The following is a 22,273-nucleotide window of genomic DNA, read 5'->3' as shown; positions in this document are numbered from 1 at the left end:
GATATATATTTTTTAAAAATACAAATCTTATGGTGTAGTCAGTGGGAAAGAAAAACAGACAGGACCAAGAATGTCAAGGTTTTAGTGGCAGCTCTGTCACTAATATGTTTTGTTGCCTGGAAGCAAGGCACCTAACTTTTCTATATTTATTTTCTCACCTGATAAAAGGGAATAGTAATAGACATTATATTTACCTCAAAGGATTGTTGGAAACTAAAATTATACAACACATAAAAGGACCTAGAAATTTATGACTTTGGGCTGGGTGCTGGTGGTTTGCTCTAAGTTCAAGCCTCATGCCACCAAAAAAAAAAAAAAAAAGGAAATTTATGGCTTTGTATAAATATTATAAAGTAAAAATAATGGTCCTCTGGTTTTGATTTTCTATTGAAAACAATGAACATAAGGTATGTGAGGTGTGTTCCCTTAATGGCTCTGCATCACATCATATTTAGCCTGGTGATTTTAACCCTGATATGACCACTAATGTATATACAAATGCCTTTGCTCTTCTAAATTTGATGAATACCCAACTTGATGACTAAACTGTGATTTATAATAATATTTAAAATATCTTGTCATACTTATATGGAGCTTTAGTAATGCTGCTGTCTGCTCTATAGGAGTTGATCTAGAGCAGTCAAGAAAGGAAGAAGAGCAACAAATGTTGCAGGATGCCCGACAGTGGCTCAACAGTGGGAAAATAGAAGATGTGAAGCAGGCTCGATCTGGGGCCACAGCCCTGCATGTGGCTGCTGCTAAGGGCTACTCTGAAGTCCTCAGGTATGGTCGTTTGTTTACATCAAATAGGAATTTGTCTTACTGGGAGAAAATGAGATGAGTTTTGGAAGTAGGAAGTGAACTACATTTTCAGTTGTGATATGTTTTCTTTTTTGTTGGTTTCTGCTCTGATCATGCAGTTTTTTTTCTCACATTTTGCTGGTGTTCCTCCAGAGGTGGTCTCCCTCTATCCTATCACCCTTCTAGTCTCTTCCTGACATAGATGATATGAAACAGAGTTGAGGTACACTGGCCTAGGAAGTGACCTTTCAAGAGCTTTTCTAGCTCTATGAATTCTCCATGGATCCCCTATAACCTCCTCCTTTTGTGACATATCATACAGGATAGACCTGTGATCATTTTGGTCCTTTTTGACTAAGATAATTTCCTTGGGCTCATTAGATCAGTTTATACAGATCTCAAGTGTGTAGTGTCTAGCAGAATAGGACAAACAAACTTACATGAGAGATTTGGACTCCACTACTTTACCTGTTCCATTTTTCCTTACATCCATAAATGCTTCATGTGCTAGCTCTTGGTGCTAAATAGACAGGCTTACCCAAATACAGGGTTTGCTAAAGGCACTATATGTGCAGTTGCTGTACTATTGCAGTGTTTTGTATTCCATCTGATGGTGGAGTTTTTGGTAGGTATAGGGGTTTCTAGTGTGTTAGTATTCCAGTTCTGCCTGATTGTGACATTCATTTCAATTCTTGATTGTGACCTTTCAATTTTTGAAAGGTGACTGCAGGCCCATGATAATGGGCCTCAACCAACCCAGTCTGATTTGGGGCTTCAGGAGTCATAGCTTTCCCCTTACATAACATGGATACAAGTTAGATGATAACTTTATAGTCAGCAAGAATCATCTATGGATACTTTTGCAGAGTTGAAGGTATGAGATTCTGTAGTAAACTTGTGATACCCTGGCCAGACCAGCCAGAAAGTTAGTTGATAAAGTGCCCTGGAGAGAGTTAAGTGTTCATTTTATATGTGAACTCCTCCCAGCACTGGAAAATGGAAAGCACACTCTGTAATAGAGGTGTGTGGTTTGGCTAATTGAATTAGTTTTTGGTTAATCTCAGGTACACATCAGTCCATGTAGTCCCTTTGTGTTGTGTAACTGGACATGTGTCAGGGATACTGGATGAATGATCTTTTAGAGAGAATTGATAAAGATAATTGGGTTTTGGTGCTCAAAGTAGTAATATGAAACCTACCTATACCCTAGAGGATTGAAGTAATCACAGGATGTCATGTGGGTCATAGCCCATATTTGAAATATCAGTTGGACAGTAGCTTATTTGGCAGAAAACTGTTCGATCGAAGAGATAAATATATTATTTGGGGTTTTCTTCTTAGACTTTTAATTCAGGCTGGCTATGAACTCAATGTTCAGGATCATGATGGCTGGACTCCTCTCCATGCTGCTGCACACTGGGGAGTAAAGGAAGCTTGCTCCATCCTGGCAGAAGCACTCTGCGACATGGATATCCGGAACAAGCTGGTTAGTGAGCTTGAGCCTCTAAAAGGGCGATGAAGTCAGTCGTCGGGTCTCTAGCACAAAAAGGCTTAAAGTCTCTATTCAATTGCCAGATGACTATTTTGGGGAAATATACATCACTGGTAGCTATGTTTAGCTACTAGTGTTGCCTTCCACCTCCCTGTCCCCACTCCTGTTATCACCATAGAGGTATGTTTGCTGTGTAAAACAAAACTCTTCTACCTAGTCATCTGATTCTGTTTATGTTGAAGCCCCTAAAACAAACAAACAAAAAATATTTTTCCTTGGCAAAAATGAGATTTGAGAAGCCTACAGTCACTATGGTGACGATATGAACATTTTTACTAATTTTCTATTTAAAGTCTTTTGACAGCTGAGCTCTATTCTTATCAGGTCACTTAAAAATGTTATAACAGCAGAGATACTTGGGTTGGGTCGAAAACAATGTTATTTAGCATCACTTTTAGCAATTTAGAAGCTCTAGGACTCATATCCTATGCCTTTTGATTTTCTAGGAATGTAGAGACATAGTCTCTTAATTAGTAGATGTTCTTGTCTGCCGCACATCCTTCCTGAACCTATGTCTCTTTCTTATGCTAGCTGTCATGGTCCTTAATTGTGCTGATGTTTCCTAAAAAAGCTAACCTCTCTATCTGCCTTCCTTTTACTTAAAGAGAGATGATTCCCTTTGCCTAATCTTCAGTACACATACGTCCTAATGTCCCTCTAAGGTTTTTAAGACCATTTTAGAATAGGTATAAGTAGGATTTCTCTTGACTATTTACCTGGAGGCAGTAATTAGAAATGGTTTGATTTCTTCACGACTGCTTTACACAATACAAAACTCTGTATTTATAGGATTTCCTGTTTCTTGTAATATTTCCTCTGTTATAGATGAAGACTTCATAATGTAGAGTAGATTGATCAGGGAAGCAGCTCTAGGTTGAACATCCTTAATCTGAAAATCTGAAATCCGAAATGTTTTAAAATCTAAAACTTTTTGAGCACTGACATGATGCCTCAGGTGGAAAATTACACACCATGAAAGCACAAAGTTATTTTTTAAATTGTGTGAAATAATCATTAGGTTATGTCTATAGGGTTTATATGAAACATATGTGAATTTTGTGTTTAGACTTCGGTTCTATCCTCCAGATGCTTCAGTATGTATGGGTATTCAGCCTATATTATTGGATCAGAGGCAGAAGGTGACTGTTGAGTAGTTATTGATAAAACAAAGTCATGTGATTATCACTTCTGTTTTCTTTTGGTCATGGTACCCCTTTTTTCTGCTAGGGCCAGACACCATTTGATGTGGCTGATGAGGGTCTTGTGGAGCATTTGGAAATGCTCCAGAAGAAGCAGAATGTGGTGAGTGTCTGGTGGATGCTTTTAAGGCTTTCCTAAAAGTTTGTAGCCCACACTAGTTATCTCAATCACTTGCTTTAGCTAGGTCTGCTGAGAGTTGAACTGGACATATCTGCATCCCAGAGATTATTTGTTCCCATCAGAAACTATCAACAGTCTGTTAGAAGAAAGTATTCCAGAAATCATTGTTGTCAATGTTTGTTCATCATAAGATAGCGTTCAGTCATTTAAAAGTTAAAACTACAGCAAAATCTGAATTATTATCCTTGACTTCTAGAAAATGAACATACAAAAAACATCATTTTTTCCAAATAAGGAGTACCAGATAGAGGCTATCTCATGGCTTTTTTCCCCTTCCTGACTAAAAGGATGTTTTCATTTAAAGTACATTGATTACAGAAGGGAATGTAGTTGTTTCTTAACAACCACACAATACTAAAACTGTTACTTGTTTTTGGGCAGTAGTTGGTCAGTGAGTCATGCTTATTCCAGATTCTTGAAACATCCAGAATTCAGTCCACTAAACTCTCTTTCTTATTTTAAATCTTTTATTGTTTGGTTGCATGTACCATTCTGTTTAGTATTGTACAGGAGAACCTACCTTGATACTATGTATAAGCTACAGATGGAAAACCACCCCCCAGTAGACACATGAAGAGTGAATAAGTCACATTTTCTACCCATAGGAAGATTAATTTGGGCAAGGATATCAATAACAACAGGGTAAGACAGAAAAAAAAATCAATGGCTTTCCTTTGTTTTTCAATTGCTTGTGGCACAGGTATGTTGAACTTAAATTTAGGACAAGTGTAGGAAATAAAGCAATTCTGAATCAGAGAACTATATAATTCAGTGATGGGACAAATCAGTACATATATATCAGTCAAGTATGCTCAGCGTCATACCTGACTGGTAAAGCAGATTCTTGTTACTCAGGGCTCAATGGGAAAATTGCATACTCAAAGCTCGGATAAATATAATTCATTTTGTCTTCTTTCTTGACCAGTCAGGATCATTAAATATTAGGACTTTCCAAATGCAGCATTATTAGGTTATTAGGTTTTTATGTATTTGTAAAACCTAGTATGGTTTAGGTTTTAGACATAACATCTTCACCAAATAAACTTTCTCCACTAATGGAATTGGTACATATTTTTGTACCCTGCATAACTTTAGGTTCTAGGGATATAAGTTCTTTTTGTCTAGCACATACGTCTATCAAATATCAGACTATTTTCTCTAAAGGCTTATTTCTTATTTGGTACTTGTAGTTTCCTTATAACTACTGCCAACTTATCTCAGTGTATGGATCGTAAAGAATTCTTTCCAAGTTTCCACTGGCCTTTTGTCCTTCAGAAGTTAGGAGTTTTTTGCAAGACTGGCTGTGGATATTTGAAGGGACCAGTTTTCTTAAAGCTCTTTCTTTTCTATCTTGGATAAGGGTTTTCCATTGTCACTTTCTTCCTAGGGGAGTCAACTGATATTGGATTCTCATTTCCTCAGGTTCCCCTCTCTCCTTTTGGTGCTTTTTCAGAATGACAGTGCCATTTTGGTTCTTCTCAGTACTGCTGATTTTTCACAAATCGTCAGCTTTTTCCTTTTTCTCTCTATTTTCTTAACTTCCAGCTTCGAAGTGAAAAGGAAACACGGAATAAACTCATTGAGTCAGACCTGAACAGCAAGTTACAGGGTGGATTCTTCAAAAAGTAAGACATAGGCTTGAGGATTGGGATGAGCTTGGCTGTGTATGGCGACATACTTACCATGAGAATTTATATTGGAAAAAAACTCCATGTTTGACTTCAGCCAAGTGATCTTCAAACATGTGGGAAAGTTTGTAGGGCAAGGAGATTACATTGATGTGGGGGGGGGGATACCAAGAGAATAGATGAATGTGCTTTAAATTTATAATTGAGACTGTGTGCATGCAGCATTTCTTTTCTCTTTGCTTGAGGGTTCTTGGTCTCACTGGCTCCCCTTACTATACTGTAAGTACCATGAGCTTAGGAACCATTCTCTTTTTTGTTTACCACTGTGCCTAGCATAGTTCCTGACATATAATAAGTAGTCACTAAATCTTTGTTAAATGATGTTTTTGAATATTATCTGCCTCATCATCATCACTATTCATGGCTCCCTTTTTTTCTGTATGGTAAACAAGCCAAGTCTCTTTGAGTCATATTCTAAGTTAATACTAAACTTTAGTCTGCAAAAAAACAAGGTTTCAGAGGAATACACAGTTACAAAAAAGGAGTTGAATGTGTTTCTGGTATTAGTTCAACATATAGATTTATAGGTTTATTCCCTTTAGAACACTCAGTTATCAGTGAACTTAAAAGATATCTCCCTTTTGAATTACTTTCAAATTGTATCATTAATTCAGCAAAGAGAAGATGCTTTATGAGGAAGAGATACCGAAGTCCCAGGAAATGGAGGAAGAAAACAAAGAATCCAGCAGCTCCAGTTCAGAGGAAGAGGAAGGTGAAGATGAAGCTTCTGAGTCAGAAACTGAGAAGGAGGCAGGTAATACAAAGACGTTCACAGCAAAGATCCTCCATTCTCACTGCTTGTCAGAGAGCTAGCCACAGCTAGCTCCAAAGGGCTCCAAAACAAGCTTGAAATTAAAATTTCAAGGATAAGAGATCAAATTGCTATTGACAACTTGACTAAGCTGTGAGCTGACCTTGGATTGGTAGGTAGATGGCATAGAGACCAGATTCTAAAAAGTTAGTATGCTGAGAGGCAGAGATCTTCTGGAGACACTTTTAGTCATATGGTTTTAACTGGGGAAAATTTGCACTTAGTCCTCAGGTTAGTCTGCTTCCCTAAACAGAATCTTAAAATCTTTTTTTTTTCTCATTATGTAAAGCTCCTTCAGTTCTTGAGTATGAGATCAAGGAAGGAACAAAATTACATTCATCTTTATGACTCTTATTAGTAACATAAACAGTTGTCTTTCAGTATCAGTGGGAGATTGGTTTGGGCCCCCTCCCAAATAGATACCAAAATCCTTAGATGTTCAAGTCCCTTATAAAATGACACAGTATTTACATATAACCTTCACACCCTCCTGTAGACTTGAAGTCATCTCTAGGTTACTTATAATACCTAAGGCAATATAAATGCTGTGTAAATTGTTGTTATACTATGTTGCTTAGGGAATAATGACAAGGGAAAAGTGTGTACATGTTCAGCACAAACACAGGCTTTTCCAAATATTTTCAACCCACAGTTGGTTGACTCTATGGCTCTGGGACCTGCAGACATAGAGGACCAACTGTGCATCATATGGAGCTTCCTAAGTTTATTGTGTGACACGACACAGGCTCTAACAGTGAGAGTGAGATGCAGAGTGGGGCCAGACCACAAGCATGCACTCTCATTTACAGACATGCAGACTCTGAGAAGAGTCCTGGATCTCACTGAATAGAGGTTTATCTGCAACAGAATAGCTTTTATACCTAACTGGAAAGTAATGATAAGCTAAGATTTCATAGCACACTTGCCCTGCATCCATGGGCACATTAGCCCTTCAGATTTGAGTCCATAAGAAGAGGAAATGTTTCCAGTTAGAAGACCAGAGGAAGTTGTAATGGATTTTGTGTTTTCCTCTGAACTCTGCTATAGCTGGCCTATCTCTAATGAAGACATTTTATTCACTCTGTTGTCTGGGTCCCAGTTTCTAATGATTTCTGATGGTGTAGCTTTGCTGACATTTTTTTCTCTTAATCATGGGAGAATACTGACCTTCTTCATGTCTCAATCGGAGGCCCATTGAATGTCACCAAGTCAGTTGTATAGAGAAGGCAAGCATCAGCTAAGTTTGGAATATAGGAGTTGATCTTATATTTGTTGAGATTTGAATTTCTCGCTCTCTCTCCCTTTCTTTTTTTAGTTTTGAACTCGGGGCTGGCGCTCTACTGCTTGAGCCACTCTGCCAGCCTTGAATTTCTCTTATTAACCAGGTGCTTGCTCTGGAAATGCTAGTGTTGCATTTATAAAGTATGAATATTCATTTTTTTGTTATTTGTATTATTTATTAAGTATTCCCATATTCTGACCTTAAAGTATTATCTAGTATTAATATTTGGCCTTGCTCTATGCCACATCACTTTGTTAGCTATCAGGGAACTAAAAAAAATGGGACAGAACGGCCTGAACTACTGTCATTGCTTCATGATTTGTACCCCTGCCTCAGGTCTCATTCCCTGCAGTCTACTTCCTCACTGCTATTGGACTAAAATACCGACCAGCATCTTATGATCAAGGTATACTTCCATTCAGAAACTTTCTATGACCACCTTCCTCATTCTCTTTTTTTCTGCAGAGTAAGTCCCAACCTCTATTGCCTTGGCCTTCAAGGCCTTTCATAATCTCTCTCCAGCTGACTTTTCCATTGCTGTATACAGGTAAGAAGTTATTGTAGCCAAACTGGATTGCTTGAGTTCCTCAACTATGGCCTGAGCTGTCCTGCCCCTGGATGTTCTTTTTGCCTTAGAATTCATTTCAGGTATCAAATGCTTTTTGAGAGAGCTCTGTTAAAAACTATAGGATAGAGCAGCTTAAAGTATTTCTTTAGGTTTTTTCTTATACAAGAAGCTGAAAAGAATGGATCCTGAGTTTGCATCACTTATCAAATACCTGAGAGAAACAGTTTAAAGGAAGTAAGATGTATTTTGGTTTACAGTTCAGAGATTTCAGCCCAAAGAACTGGCTCTATGTTTCTGGGCCTGTGGTGAGGCAGAATATCATGGTAGCAAGTGGGTGTAGTGGAGCAGAGGTGCTCATCTCATGAAATCTGGGAAGTGGAGAGAGAAAGAGAGAGAGACAGGAGGGGGCCAGGGACGAGATACCCTTCAAAGTCACATCTCCAGCAACCTTTTCCTCCTACCAGGTCCCAGCTCCAAATAATGCTGCTAAATTATGAATCCATCTATGGATTAATCCATTGATGAAATCAGAGCCCTCATGATCCAATCATCTCTCAGTGTTTGTATCCTTCAGCTAGGGAAGAAGCTGTCAACACATGAGACTTTTGGGGAACACTTCATATCTAAACCATAATATACCCCTTCCCTCTTCTCCCACTCCATGCTTATTTATCCCCTCTTTTGTTCCTTTAGCTCTGTGTACTGATTTCTCTTCTAGCACTCACTATTGCTAGGAACACTGGGTTTATTATCATACTCTTAGGTCTCAGCACAATTCCTGGAACATGACAGGCACTCATATTCATTAGATGCCTCTGTTGAATTTATCTAGTAAGGGAGTAAAAAGGCATACACCTGCTAAAATACATGTCATGTGAGAAAGATAAATGTAGTCAATAGCATTCATTGGTAAAAGATTATGTCTGAGTCAGGGACTTACAAGAAAACAGTACTTTTTACTATGTAACAACTTAAACATTTTACTTTAATCCTCATAGCCATACTTTGAGGTATGTATCATTATCACCCATTCACATTTTAGAATGGGAAATGAACATTGTAGCAGATTAGGTGATTTGAGTTTTATAGCTAGCACATGGCATGCTTAAGATCCTGAACAGAGATCAGAACTCCTCAGAGTAATAGCAGACCAGTGGAAAGTATCTGTGTAAGAATAAGAGGTAAAACTGTGGAAAAGGATAGCATCCCCAAAGAATGTAGAGAAAAGAGGTATGAGAAAGAATCTCAGGGGAATACTGCTTTTAGGAAGTGAGGCAGAATCAATGAAGGGCAAAGAAGGTGTCATCTAAAAGTGAACAAATCCAGGATGTATATTTCTGCCTCAGAGAAGCCAGGGCAGTAGTGTGTAGGGAGAGCCCAAGGATGATATTACAATTAGGAAGTTGCTGGTAATCCTAGAGAGTGGTTTCAGTAGCCTGGTAAGGGCAGAAGCCAGATGGTTCCAGCAGGCTTCTCTACTCATTTCTGCAGTACTCTGCCAACTGAAATTTTACTCATGCCCCAAAGCCCAGCTCAAATCAACTTCTCTTAGAGTTTTCCTACATGGTTTTCTTCCTTCTGATTTTTAGCTATTTATGTTAGCTTCTTTAATATTACTTTTTTCCTGCTGCTTAGTGTTTGAATTATTTTTTTCCCTCATCCCTTATGCTCTTCCCCCACTGGCAAGCTTTGGAAGCACTTGAATGTATTATGTGTCTCTTCATCTTTCTGTCCTTGTGCCTAGCACAGGGCCTTCTATCTGGTAGGTGCTTGGTAAATATGTTGGAAGAGTACAAGAAAGTGGATTGTACTTAAACCTTTCCAAATGTCGCTATTACGTATGTATGTACCAAGCAAGTATTTATTGAATGAATTTGTTCCATTTTTAAAGATCCACAGATATAACCTTATAAAATGATAGTTTTCATGTGTTTTGCATACGAATGTTGTATAGAACTACCATATGATTCAGCAATGCCATTCCTGGGCATGTATCTGAAAGAATTTAAGTTAGGATACAATAGAGACACATGCATACCCATGTTTATTCACAATAGCCAAATTGTGGAAACAGCTCAGATGCCCTACAATTGATGAATGGATTAAGAAAATGTGGTATATATACACAGTGGAGTGTTATTCAGGCATGCAGAAGAATGAAATTATGTTGTTTGCAGGTAAATGGATGGAACTAGAGATCATCATATTAAGCAAAGTAAGCCAGATTCAGAAGGACAAAGAGGGCACATGTTTTCCCTCATGTGGAATCTATACCTAAAAGATAAACATATACATACATACATACATGATCATATATATGTGTGTATATATAACATATATATACATATACATGCATATTTAAACATGTAGGTGTTTTATACACACATATATAAAACATGACTGTAATAGTGGGACTGTTTGAGGGGACTAGAGGGAGATAGGAGAGGACAAGAAAATGATAGTAATACTGAAATATATTGCATCTGTGTATGAAGATGGAATAACAAAATGCACTGAAAGCTGCTGAATGATGGGGCATAGTTGGAATAGAAAAAAGAGTAGTAAGGGGGTTAATCTGATTAAAGTACAGTATATACATGTGCAAAGTACTGCAGTGAAACCCTTTGAACAATTAATACACACTTCAAAACATGGCAGGAAGGATGAACGGGGTGAAGGAGGGTGAATATGATTGATGTGCTTTATACTTGAATGAAAATAGAGCAATGAAACCTGTTGAAATTGTTTTAAGAAGGGGAAGGGAGAATGATGGAGGGGGTGAATATCTAACCACGATACATTATAAGCACATATGTAAATGTCACAATGAAAGCCACCTGTATGGGACACTTAATAAAAATGTAAAAAAAAGTATTCATTATATTTTGAAGAGAATATAAGCATTTTGATTAGAATTTCTCTTTTCCACTTTTATTTATTTGACCTAAATCTTGTGTATCAGTTATCCATTGTTGCATAATAAGCCATCCCCAAACTTAGGAACTTAAAACATTACCTCTTCATGCGCACCCTGCTGTATGAATGGTGATTTGGGAAGGGATCAGCTAGCTTGGGTCTCCTCCTCGCAATAATGCTGGGTTCACTCATGTTGTGCCTTCAGTTAGTACATCAGCTGGGGGAGTGGCTGGTCCTGGATGGTATTACTCACCTATCGCCTGGTGGCTGGCCAGGTTGTATAGGGTAAGTGGGCCGTGTGTCTCCCATCATCAAGCACATTATTTCTTAGTTCTTCATGTGGCAACTTCCAAAAGCAGTCAGAGAGGGCAAGGCTCAGTGTAGAAATACTTTCCAAGCCTTTGCTTATATCACATTGCTAATGTTCTAGTGGCCATAACAAGTCACCTAGCTAAGCCCAAAGTTGATATGAGCAGGCACTGCATAACGATGTGGACTCATTGGGACTCATAGGAATCTATCACATTTTGCTAGTAAACTGGATTTCTTGAGGCTGGAAATACTCAGTTCTTAAAGAATTCCTTAAAAGCCTGGGATATAGCTCAGTGGTACAATGCTTGATATCACTGAGTACAGGGTACCAAGTACGGGGCCATGCACAAGACCCTGGGTTCATTCCCCAGCATCACATTGAAAAGAAAGAAATACCTTGAGTATTCATAAAAACTACAGAAATAATGGCATTAATGACACAAGGGACTTACTGTGGCCAATGAGCTATGCAACTTTTTTTTTCTTTTGTGGTGTTGGGGATTAAACTCAGGGTCTTGTGCAAGCACTCTACCACTTGAGCCATGCCCCGTAGCCCTTTTGCTTTTTAGTTTGTTTTCAGATAGGGTCTTATGCTTTGCTCAGGCTGTCCTTAAGATACAGTCCTTCTACCTCTGCCTCCTGAGTAGCTTGTATTACATGTATGTACCACTGTGCCTGGCTTGTTTTTGAGATAGGGTCTCACTAACTTTTGCCTGGACTGGCCTAGAACCATGGTCCTTCTTTCTTCACCTCCTGAACAGCTGGGATGCACCCCCATGCCTGGTTGAGCTAGGCAATTTAAAAATATTATCTCTGTAACAATTCTCATAAGGAAAGAATTCAAATCTCTGAACCAGGTGTGGTAGCTCATACCTGTAATCCCCAAATCCCAACACCTGGCAGTCTGAGGCAGAAGGATCTTCCATAATGAGACCCTCTCTCAAAAAACCAAAAGGGGGCAAAAAGAATTAAAATATCTGAGGGTCTCACTTATCCATTGACAAGAAAATAGGGGTCTGAATACAATAAGTATCATGCAGGGTATGGCTTAAAATTATCACATAATTCATGGGCAGGTTAGGGGCTCTGTTTCCAGAGCCATACCTGCTAAGTGTAGGCACTGGTAGTTATTTGGTACATGGCATTAAGTAAGACAAACAAGCTTTCTGATTGATGACCCTACTGCAGTGAGCAACTCCTATTTGTGTTATGTGAGTCCAGTTACTAAAATTCTGCAGCTTAACTTGCATCCTCTGTAATCCTTTTTACCTTTATGTCCTATTGGAACCCCAAGAATACTCATTACTTAAATTAGGACAGATACTTCATTGACAAACAGATGTGTGTATTTTGATTTCTAAGGCATTACTCATGCCCTTTCTTCCTCTTCCATCTGCCAGTTGGTACTGTCTTACAGCTTTCTTCACGGGTGTTTTTCTGGAGAACACTGACTATGGTAGTACTCAGTCTTTATTTCTTCTCTTGTAGGATCTGCCTCTTCTTTGAAATCCTATAGCACGTGTTTATCTGAATCAACCAGTTTAATACTGGATTAGATATGATCTTGTGTTATTATTATAATGTATCTTATCTCTTTCTCTCAATTGTAATTACCTGGAAAGCAAGGTCTACCTTAAACTTTTTCTGTTTCATTTTTCCTGTCCAGCCTACCCCATAACACAAAGTAGATTCTTCATAAGTAGTTGCTAGTGAATTTTATATATAACTAATAATGTAGAGACAGTTTTCATCTGGGAAATGGAGTTGGCGCCTACCCTTAAAATGCCATTGAGTTGGCTTTTTCTTCCCACAGTTGCTAGAGAGAGTTCATCTTAGATTGAATCCAGACATTCCAGGGCCCTAATGATCTGTTTTGATAAGGAGCCAACCTTTTCTGTTAGCAGAATAGGACATGTGGACAAAAGATAAGATTTTCATATGTGCACTTGTTGCTTCTCTTAACTAACAGATAAAACGCCAGAAGCCACTGTCAACCATTCCAAATCTGAAAGCAAAAGTAGTGTCATGGAACAGATACCAGCACCAACTCAGAATATATTCTCTGCCTCTTCTGCCAGGAGAGTGAGTACTTTGGAATTTACTTGCATATTATATTTCACCCTACTCTAATAGCACATATTTAGAAAGCCCTTAAAGATAAATTCTTGCAAAACAATTAAAAGATACATCCTCAGGACTGGGGGAGGCTCAAGTGGTAAAGTGCTCCTTTACAAAATACCAGTTTATGTGACATAAGCAATAGAAACCTACTTCTTATAGTTCTGGAGGCTGGAAAGTACCAGATCAATGTATTAGCTAATTCAGTTCTACATAAGGGCTCTTTTCCTGGCTTTAAGAAGGCCGCCTTGTTGCTATGTTTTAACAGTAGAGAGAGAGACCTCTAGTCAGAGTAGAACCTTACCCTGTTGACCTCATTTAACAAATACAGCAATATTATGAAAAATAGGTCATGCTAAAGGGAGGTCACATACAAGAGAGGGAAGGTAAAAGAAGGAAGTTAAGAAGGTGAATATGGTTGATGCGCTTCCTGTACAAGAATGAATGTAAAATTTTTAAACCTGTTGAAATCACCTTAAGAAGGGGACTAAGTTAGAAAGAGAGAAATAGAGGAGTTGAACCAATTAGGGTTATAATATCTATGTCACAAGGAGACTCCCTGTATAGCTATCTTAGACAAAAATGTCATTTTTTTTTCCTATTACAAAATTGGAGAACAGGAGGGCAGAACAGGTCCTGCTTGTGTGGGGGGGTATTAGTGGGAGGTAGGAGGATGTGGGGAAAGGGTGTAGGAGGGTGGATGCGGTACAAATACTGTGTATACATGTATTTAAATGGAAATGAGACCTGTTGAAACTATTCCAGGAATGGGGGAGGGGAGATAAGGGAGAATGATGGAGGGGGTGAATTTAAGTATATTTGATATATTGTAAGAATTTTTGTAAATATCACAATGTACCCCCAGCACAACAATTTAAAAAAACAATTCATCTGATTCTTTGGAATGGTCTATTGACAGAGTTCTGAGGTTTTAGAGATAGTAACTTATTTATCTTCGTAGGTACTCATGAATTGGAAAGATGGGCTTACAGTGCCCCTGTGGAACTGAGGGAACAAGTCCTAGTTACATATTTATTTCTTGAAACATTAACCAGGCTTCAATAAGAGTGCAGTTCTCATTCATTATCCAGTCATTTAGTTGTACCTCATATACAGCACTGCTTCTGGGTATGACTATGCTTGCTACATTTTTTTTGTTTTTTTAGCTGAGGCTGGCCTTGAACTCACAGTCCTCCTGCCTTAGCCTCCTCAGTACTGGGATGGATTACAGGCATATGGCTTGACTTCCTACCTTTTTTAAAAAGAAAAATTCTAACTTAAAAAAAAATACAAACACACACATGTATTTATTCCATTTTGCTAAAATAATATTGGGAAAGAGAAAAAGATTCCTCTTAGAGTTAGGGTAGCTTGTAAAAAGAAAGGAGTACAGAAATGTACACACTCATATGATTGATGACAAGAGAAAATCTTAGTTTGACTTGGAGATGAATGATTTAATATTTTTATTAACTTTTCACTATACTAGCCAGTAAAGATTTCCTGGTTTGGGGAGAAAGACATAAACCTTTTTGCAGATGTCCCCAAACCCTAGGAAGGGAGCCGTTGGCTGGTGTCACAAAGACCAGTTATACCCTTGGGATAATTATCCTTGGGGATAAGATAGTCTGTGTTTCCTGGCTTGTAACTAAAGACAATGTAAACTTTTCATAAAGGGTTTTTTTTTTTTTTTTGAGGTACTGGGAATAGAACCCAGGGTCTTGCACATGTTAAGGAAACACTGTGCCTCTGAGCTACTGAAGCTTTCTTTTCTGATAGTAAACGTGTGTTCTTGCAATGTGAGTCAACTCCCTGTATAGCTATCCTTATCTCAACTAGCAAAAACCCTTGGTCCTTCCTATTATTGCCTATACTCTCTCTTCAACAAAATTAGAGATAAGGGCAAAATAGTTTCTGCCTGGTAGTGAGGGGGTAGAAGGGGAGAGGGAGGGGGCAGGGTAGGTAAGGGAGGGGGCGGAAGGAAGGGGAGAGAAATGACCCAAAGATTGTATGCACATATGAATAAAAGAAGAAAAAAGTGCTTTCTTACTTTTTTTAAAATAAAAAAAAGGTGATGGTGAGTTGTTCATCTTTTTGAAAGATGTTCTGTCTAAGCAAATAAGAAAGATGGCAACTCTTTGACCTCTAAAATTTTCTTTTCTTAAATTTGTGGTTAGTGAAATCTAAAACTCTTGGTATCCCTGCTCAACATCAAACAAATTATCTTTCCGAAGTTAGCCATTAGAATTTGTGTACAGTGGCCTGTAATATTTTTATTAGTGTTAATTTAAATCAGCTTATCACATACAGTACCTTCAAACATACTTACACATGAGCTCATCCTGTTTTTTTAGATTCCACATATGATAGGAGGAAGTAAACTCATTATCACCACTTTGCAGATGAGGATGTTGAGACCTAGAGAAGCAGAGTATCTTATTTTCAGGTGCCCTGCCAGTCAAGAGAAGATGTATCACTAGAGCACAACATCCTGGTGCTCCAGGTCAGCACTGGTCGCAGGAGAACAAGTCTGTCAGGTAGGAGCTCTGTGCTGAGAATGAGTCTGTTCTATTTTAGGGAGAAAGAGAGCCTTGACAGATGATTGGAATCTGCCCTGTGAGGGCACCTTGGCCGAAAGCCTGCCATGTATTTGTTCTTCTGGTTCTGCCCTATGCTGCCTCACGAACTTCTTAAAGTGTGGAAACGGAGATCAGGCTGAAAACGAATGAATCAGCACCCAGAGTTCATGGTTTTGATGAGTGTTTTTCTTTCCTTTTTTTATAACGCTGGGGTTTGAGCTCAGGGTCTCGCATTTGGTAGACAGGCACTCTACCACTTGAGCCACAACTCCAGCCCTCTACTTCTTTCTAAAACTTCCTTTTTCCTTCCTTGTTTTCTCCCTTATAGTACTCTTCCAGCCTTTTTAACAAGCCGGAAGAGACCAAAGATGAATCTCCTTCTTCATGGAGATTGGGACTCAGAAAAACTGGCAGCCACAACATGCTGAGTGAAGTCGCCAATTCTAGGGAAGCTCTGAGGGACCGAGGTTCTTCCATCTACCGTTCCTCGTCAAGCCCTCGGATCTCTGCCCTGCTGGACAGCAAAGATAAGGTGAGGTTTGATGGGTATGGAGGGAATTTCAAGGCAGTTTTCTTCTGTGAAAATTTGGTCTTGAGAACAAGTGAAAATAATTTCTAGTCCCTAAGTTGATTGTGTATGTACAAAGTCTTTAAAGGGAGACAGATACATTGATAATTCAACTAGGTAGCTATTTGCTTGGCCAAAAAAATGGTGGTTGGGGGGGTGTTTAAATACAGCTTTTCTTTTTGGCTTACCTTATGTTCATTTTTCCTTACCATCTTACCTTGAGTAAAACAATGATTCAGAGAAAATTGGCTATGACCCAAATGGTTCTTTTGAACCAATACCAGAACCATGTGTTTGATGCTTAGAAGTAAAGTTTCTTAGTTCGACTTTGAATCCTCATGCAGTTCAGGCACATTAACTTTCAGAAAACAAAATTTAATCAAAAAATTTTTTGATTAAAAAAAGTTTTTGGAGACAGGCAGGCCTATAACTTGATATATATCCCATGTGAGCCTCAAACTCAAAATCTTTCTGCTTCAGTTCCCCCAAGTGCTAACACTATAGGTGTACATGCCCAACCTTGGAAGAAAAATTTAAACTTGTTATTTTTTTATTTGTAGAAGTATGATCAGGCTAACTTCATGAGCAGTTCATCTATGTATCCATCAAAGATAAATCTGGTTCAGGATTTTATAGGGCTCACCTAGTGTTCTTCTCCGGGGTCAAGTCTTTCTTGTAATCGCAGTCTTCTTGCTCTCTTGCATTTCTGGAGACAACTTGAAGGGGTGAGGCATAGTAATTGGATTAACTGTGTAGCACATTTGTTGTGCGTGTTCCTAAGGAAGCTGCATTTCAAGGAAAAGATAATCTGGAGACTAAATCAGGCTTATTTCATCAAGAACATTAGAGTAGAGTTCACTCTGGCTTTTCAAAGTCTCCTCCTCTCTCTTGGCAGTGCTGCTGCTTTGTGTAATCTGTACTACTGCCTTCTTTTTTGGATCATCCTGACTTTTCTCTTAAGGATTATTTCCCTATGTATGGGTTTTAGTGGAGGAAAGTTAGGAATAAGCTTTTAAATACCATTCATAATGGAATTAGTGTTGAATCCAGGTAAGACATTATATAGGTATATTAAGTCCTGCTTTTTTTTTAATCAAAAATGTTTCGTGCTATGCCAGTATTGTATGTTTCTTGTGCTTTACTTTTTTCTATTTTACAGGAAAGAGAAAACAAAAGCTATTTTAGTTCACTAGCACCCCGGAGGCTCAGCAGCACAAATGGCATTGAAGAAAAGGAGAACAGGTAATCATAATACAGGCTAAAAGGTGATTTCCTTTAGCTCTTCTGGGCATCGTGATCTGACCTCTTGGCCATTACGCCTCTGCCTTTTCCATAGGTGTCCTTAGCACATTGTGAATTGTTTGTTCCCTCTGCTTAGAATAACTCCCAGCCCTTATTCCTTTATCCCTCAAACTCTTTAACTCCTACTTTGTATTACTGTCTGTAGGACATCTTCCATGACCCTTCCAAGTGTAGGTTAGTTTTTGTCCCCCAGCAGTTCTATATAGGTAGAGCCTGTGTCTATCTGGTTTCTCAAGGGCTCCTTTGCCTAGCACACTGCTACCACATAGTAAACACCAACACCACTGATTTACTTGAATCAGTCAACTTCTAATTTGTGCGCAGATAAAATTTAAAGCTTTCCTCATCAGTTAAAGTAAATACACAAATTCCGAAGTATTGCTTCATGTCAGGATAGAGCTTAATCTAGAGCCTTTCTTCTGAAGTTGCAGTCCTCCAACCAGTGATATTGATCTCACTAGCAGAATGTTAGAACTGCAAAAACTCAGGCTGCAAGCTAGGATTGCTGAGTCAGAATCTGCATTGTAACAGAATTTCCTAGGTGATTGAAGTACACATGAAAGCTCTAGAGAACCTTGTGAAGGAAGCATGGAGACCCACAGCCTTTCTAACAAAGACCCCAGGTTATCAGTTGTGGATCCAAAATCCCAGTACACCCCTTTTCTAGATGTTTTCTCATTCATTTATAATGCTAAAAAGACTCCCAGCAAGCTCTCCTTTCTTTTCCTCTTCTGCAGTAACCTTTTTTCATGGTGACACACTTCCTCACCTTGCCCACCAATCCTTTCTTTGCTTAATTTATAGTCCCCTTACTAAGGGGACTAATTATAGGGTGCTTTTTAAACAAGGAATAAAAGTTACTCCTCAGGGTTGAAGGAGTGACTCAAGATGTACTAGTGCGTGCCTAGCAAGCTTGAGGCCATGAGTTCAAACCCCAATGCTGAAAAAAAAAAAAAGTGATTCCTCTTACAAAAGGGTGGTGGTTTTTTGATATGCAGAATTTGGTACCTGTTCAAATGAGTCGGCTTTGAAGTTACATAGAAAACAGGTATATAAAACAGAAACACTTAAAAGGTATCTCCATTTCTTTAGCCATATTACAGTTTCCTATTGGCTTTTCTCTGTTTATGTTATATCAGGGGCAACACTGGTGGAAGGAATCAGTGTTTGTTGGTTTTCTTTTATGCCTCTACAGAGAATCAGCTGTTAATCTAGTGAGAAGTGGCTCCTACACCCGGCAACTGTGGAGGGATGAAGCAAAGGGAAATGAAACCCCACAGAAAATTGCTCCTTCCACCTATGTATCAACCTACTTGAAAAGGTACCAAGTGCAAAAGGGTGGGAGATGATTTTCCTTCACTCTGGCTATTGGAATATGGGTAATAACTGCATGCCTTTTTATTCCAATTAGTACCACAAAAAAGAATCAACAAATGAATTGCTTTTAGATATCTTGGGCTGAACATCTTGACTGATTTAAAATTAAAATTAATTTGTTCTCTTAGTGACTGAATTAAATATGCTAATTCCAAATTCTTACCACAGACATGGCTTTATACTCAGTTCTCTCAGTCCTTTTAAAATCTTAAACAGAAGTGACTTCTAGTAATCTCAGGGCAAAACTGAATTTAAAACACTGTTGTCCAGTAGTTTGCTTTCTTTTTTTTTAAAACTAGAGTAGTTCTCAAGTTATTTTTTATGGGGAGGAAGGGAGGGACACTATAGGGTGGTGAGGGGTGGGAAATGGGGACAGTTTTCTATTGCATTAAAGACATTTCATATTGAAGCCTGTTAATTTAGGGACTTGAGTTTTTTGTTTTTTTTTATGACTTTAATGGCCTCAGATCCATCAAGATGTGAAACTCGCAAGTTTGGTGCAGAGAAGGTACATGGGTCTCCTTTTTTTTCTCATCTATATTCCCTTTTCTGCAATTATTTTCTTTGCCACGAGCTAGCCAGCAAGCAAAGCACCTTTGCCAGACCATTAAGCTACAGATACAGTTAATTAATGTTTTAATTTGAACTTTGCTGCTGATGTGGAAGAATCTGTTTTTCATTGCTTACTTTGAATTCTTTCTTCACTTCCACTTAACCCCTCCTGCTGCCTCTTCATGCCTTTATCATTAGATTTTCTAAATGACTGGGTGGCTACCTTAGAAATAAGTTTTGCCCATAGACTATATGAGCAGATTAGCTGTTTGGGATCAAAACGTATTTCTACGTGACAAAAAGATTCTTGTCAAATAGTTTATGTCACACATAACTATAAAACTATAGCTATAAAAGAAATGGCCATTGTTATCTTTTAGTTGTCTTCAGTTCTGCAGATACATTCTATAAAAAAAGGGCTCAACTTTGAAAGTATGCAAATATAGCTTTTTTGTGGGGGTAGGAAGTACTGGGGTTTGAACTCAGGGCTTTGTGCTTATAAGGCAGGTGCTCTACAGCTTGAGCCATATCTCTAGTCTACAAGTACAGCTTAATGATCTCACTGACTCTTTATCTTGCAAACCAGAGTTTTTGGCCTTCACAAGGCTGTCATCTATTTGTCTTAAAGGCAGAGGCCTTGGTTTACCTAGATACATTATAGATCTAGGAAAGAGAAAAAGCTGACATTTAGTTTCTAGGCATGGAGTTATTTTGTAGTGAGGTTGTTGATGTTCGTGATCAAGTCATCAACAAGTAGCTTGAATGGCATTTGATTTGACAGATGTAGTTTGCCAAAGTTTTGATGAATAGGGGAGGGAAGGGCTACTCTGTTTGGGTAGGTAGTGTGCTTAATTGTGTAAGCACTTTTTGAGAAAAGATCTACAGCTTGCTTCATATTTTGGATTTCCAAAGCTCATCTTCTATAACCCTAAAAGCATTTTTTGGTTTTTATAAAAAATCCTATCTTATATGCCATCACTATATTAAAAAGAAAGTACAAGTAGGAATTTGTGATTCCCTGGCTGTGCCAAACCTTGTGATTCTTTCCATTTTCTATGTTATCTCTTGTCTGTAGGCAAGAATCAATTTCATATGGCCCAATAAAGTGCCTCTTCTCCTGAGAAAGTTTCATAACCTTTTATGATTAGCCCCTCAATGTCTCATTACTATTACAGTCAGGAAGTATTTTTAAAAATTCTAACCCAAATAATTTTTTTGCTGCAGTTGAGATAGTTTTTATCTTCAATTGAGACCAGGTTGCCTTTTATTCTTCATGCAGTATTACTTTCTAGACTAAAACTTTAAATCCTCTCAGAGGCATTTTTGTTTTAAGCTATATATCTACAGTTCTCAAAGTCATTTTTTCACATTTTACCCTTCTCTACTTTTTAATCTTAAGTCTCTAAAACCTCTTCAATTTCTGGCTTTTGCAGTGCTACTTCCATATCAGGTAGACATTTGAGGTTGCATGATTTTTTGCATTGGGTTTGTTGGGGATTTGTTTCAATAGAATTATGCTATTTCCTATTATTTCCCTTTCTTACCTTCTACTGTTGAGATATAGTCTACTTTCCTGCTTCCTTTTGTTAAATATCCTCCTTCACATTCTTTACTCTTTTGGATGATTGACCAAAATACCATCCTTCAAAGAGTGATGATTGCTTCACTCTTTTGAATGATTGCCTGCTTGCTGCCAGGGCCCAGCTCCAGCTAGAGTTGACCACTCCACTTCCCAGTTGCCATATTCTCTCTTTGGTCTACATTCTTTTTAAGTGCACAATCTGGGTGGGAAGGTGGTGCTGGGAAATGGTGGTGAGCAGCATGTCCTGAAGAAAGTGACTCTGTGATGTTTTGCAGTGCTTCATTTGGTAGAAGTAGTGACCCCACAAGTCCCTACATTTCAGCCAATCGCAATTCATCTCCTGCTACCTCACCCATTACCATTGGTTCATCTACCTCTCGGGGCAGCCAGTGGCAACCTGCCTCTTCTTGCCCTGCACCCATCAGTGCAAACACTACTGCATCTGTACAACATGGCAGGTAAGGCTTCTTTGAGCCATTTGAGTTGCATTCATCAAAGTTAATGCTTTTGGAAACACATACAAAATTTGAACTAAAGAGACTTTGTCACTGTAGAAGCAAGTTTGATTTCCTGTGAAAATATCTGCAGTTTAATTGTTTTGACTTTTACTAGCCAGTCGACAGCTGCTGTTGAATAACAGGATGTATATATCCTTGTACTTGGGATTCAGGAGTCAATTTAGCACAACTGCTTTCATCATTTTGCAAAACCTTACCAGTTGTGATTACAATGTAAGGATCAGTTCTGCTTTGATAAATTAAGTGTTAAAATATTCCTATATTTGACTTATATTAACTCTGTAATAGTTATGAGTAGGAATCTTGTGTATCTAGTCATCTTGGAAGATGGCATACAGTCTCAAAAGAGAAGGAAAGCTGATCATAT

At 38.4% G+C, this 22,273-nt stretch overlaps 1 protein-coding gene across 8 annotated transcripts in view; it reads left to right on the top strand.

Annotated features, from left to right (window-relative positions):
- Ppp1r12b (protein phosphatase 1 regulatory subunit 12B) overlaps positions 1 to 22,273 on the top strand; it is a 216,694-nt gene that overhangs the window by 57,837 nt on the left and 136,584 nt on the right. For 4 of the 8 annotated variants that reach the window (XR_012439038.1, XR_012439040.1, XM_074048625.1 and 1 more), the window contains exons 4-13: positions 624 to 783; positions 2,143 to 2,287; positions 3,581 to 3,655; positions 5,279 to 5,358; positions 6,036 to 6,175; positions 13,280 to 13,392; positions 16,336 to 16,539; positions 17,735 to 17,817; positions 19,073 to 19,198; positions 21,664 to 21,846. Coding sequence is in view for 5 of the 8 variants with exons in the window: in XM_074048625.1 (XP_073904726.1) it covers positions 624 to 783; positions 2,143 to 2,287; positions 3,581 to 3,655; positions 5,279 to 5,358; positions 6,036 to 6,175; positions 13,280 to 13,392; positions 16,336 to 16,539; positions 17,735 to 17,817; positions 19,073 to 19,198; positions 21,664 to 21,846 (1,309 nt within the window). In the remaining 3 variants the exon portion in view is untranslated. Of the gene's footprint in view, positions 1 to 623; positions 784 to 2,142; positions 2,288 to 3,580; positions 3,656 to 5,278; positions 5,359 to 6,035; positions 6,176 to 13,279; positions 13,393 to 16,335; positions 16,540 to 17,734; positions 17,818 to 19,072; positions 19,199 to 19,721; positions 19,763 to 21,663; positions 21,847 to 22,273 lie in introns of those variants that run through there. The other 4 variants (XR_012439039.1, XM_074048627.1, XM_074048628.1 and 1 more) reach the window with 3 other exon arrangements.

The sequence above is a fragment of the Castor canadensis genome, chromosome 11 (assembly GCF_047511655.1).
Source record: "Castor canadensis chromosome 11, mCasCan1.hap1v2, whole genome shotgun sequence".
NCBI lineage: Eukaryota > Metazoa > Chordata > Mammalia > Rodentia > Castoridae > Castor > Castor canadensis.
This window is presented reverse-complemented; position numbering and strand designations above follow the sequence as displayed.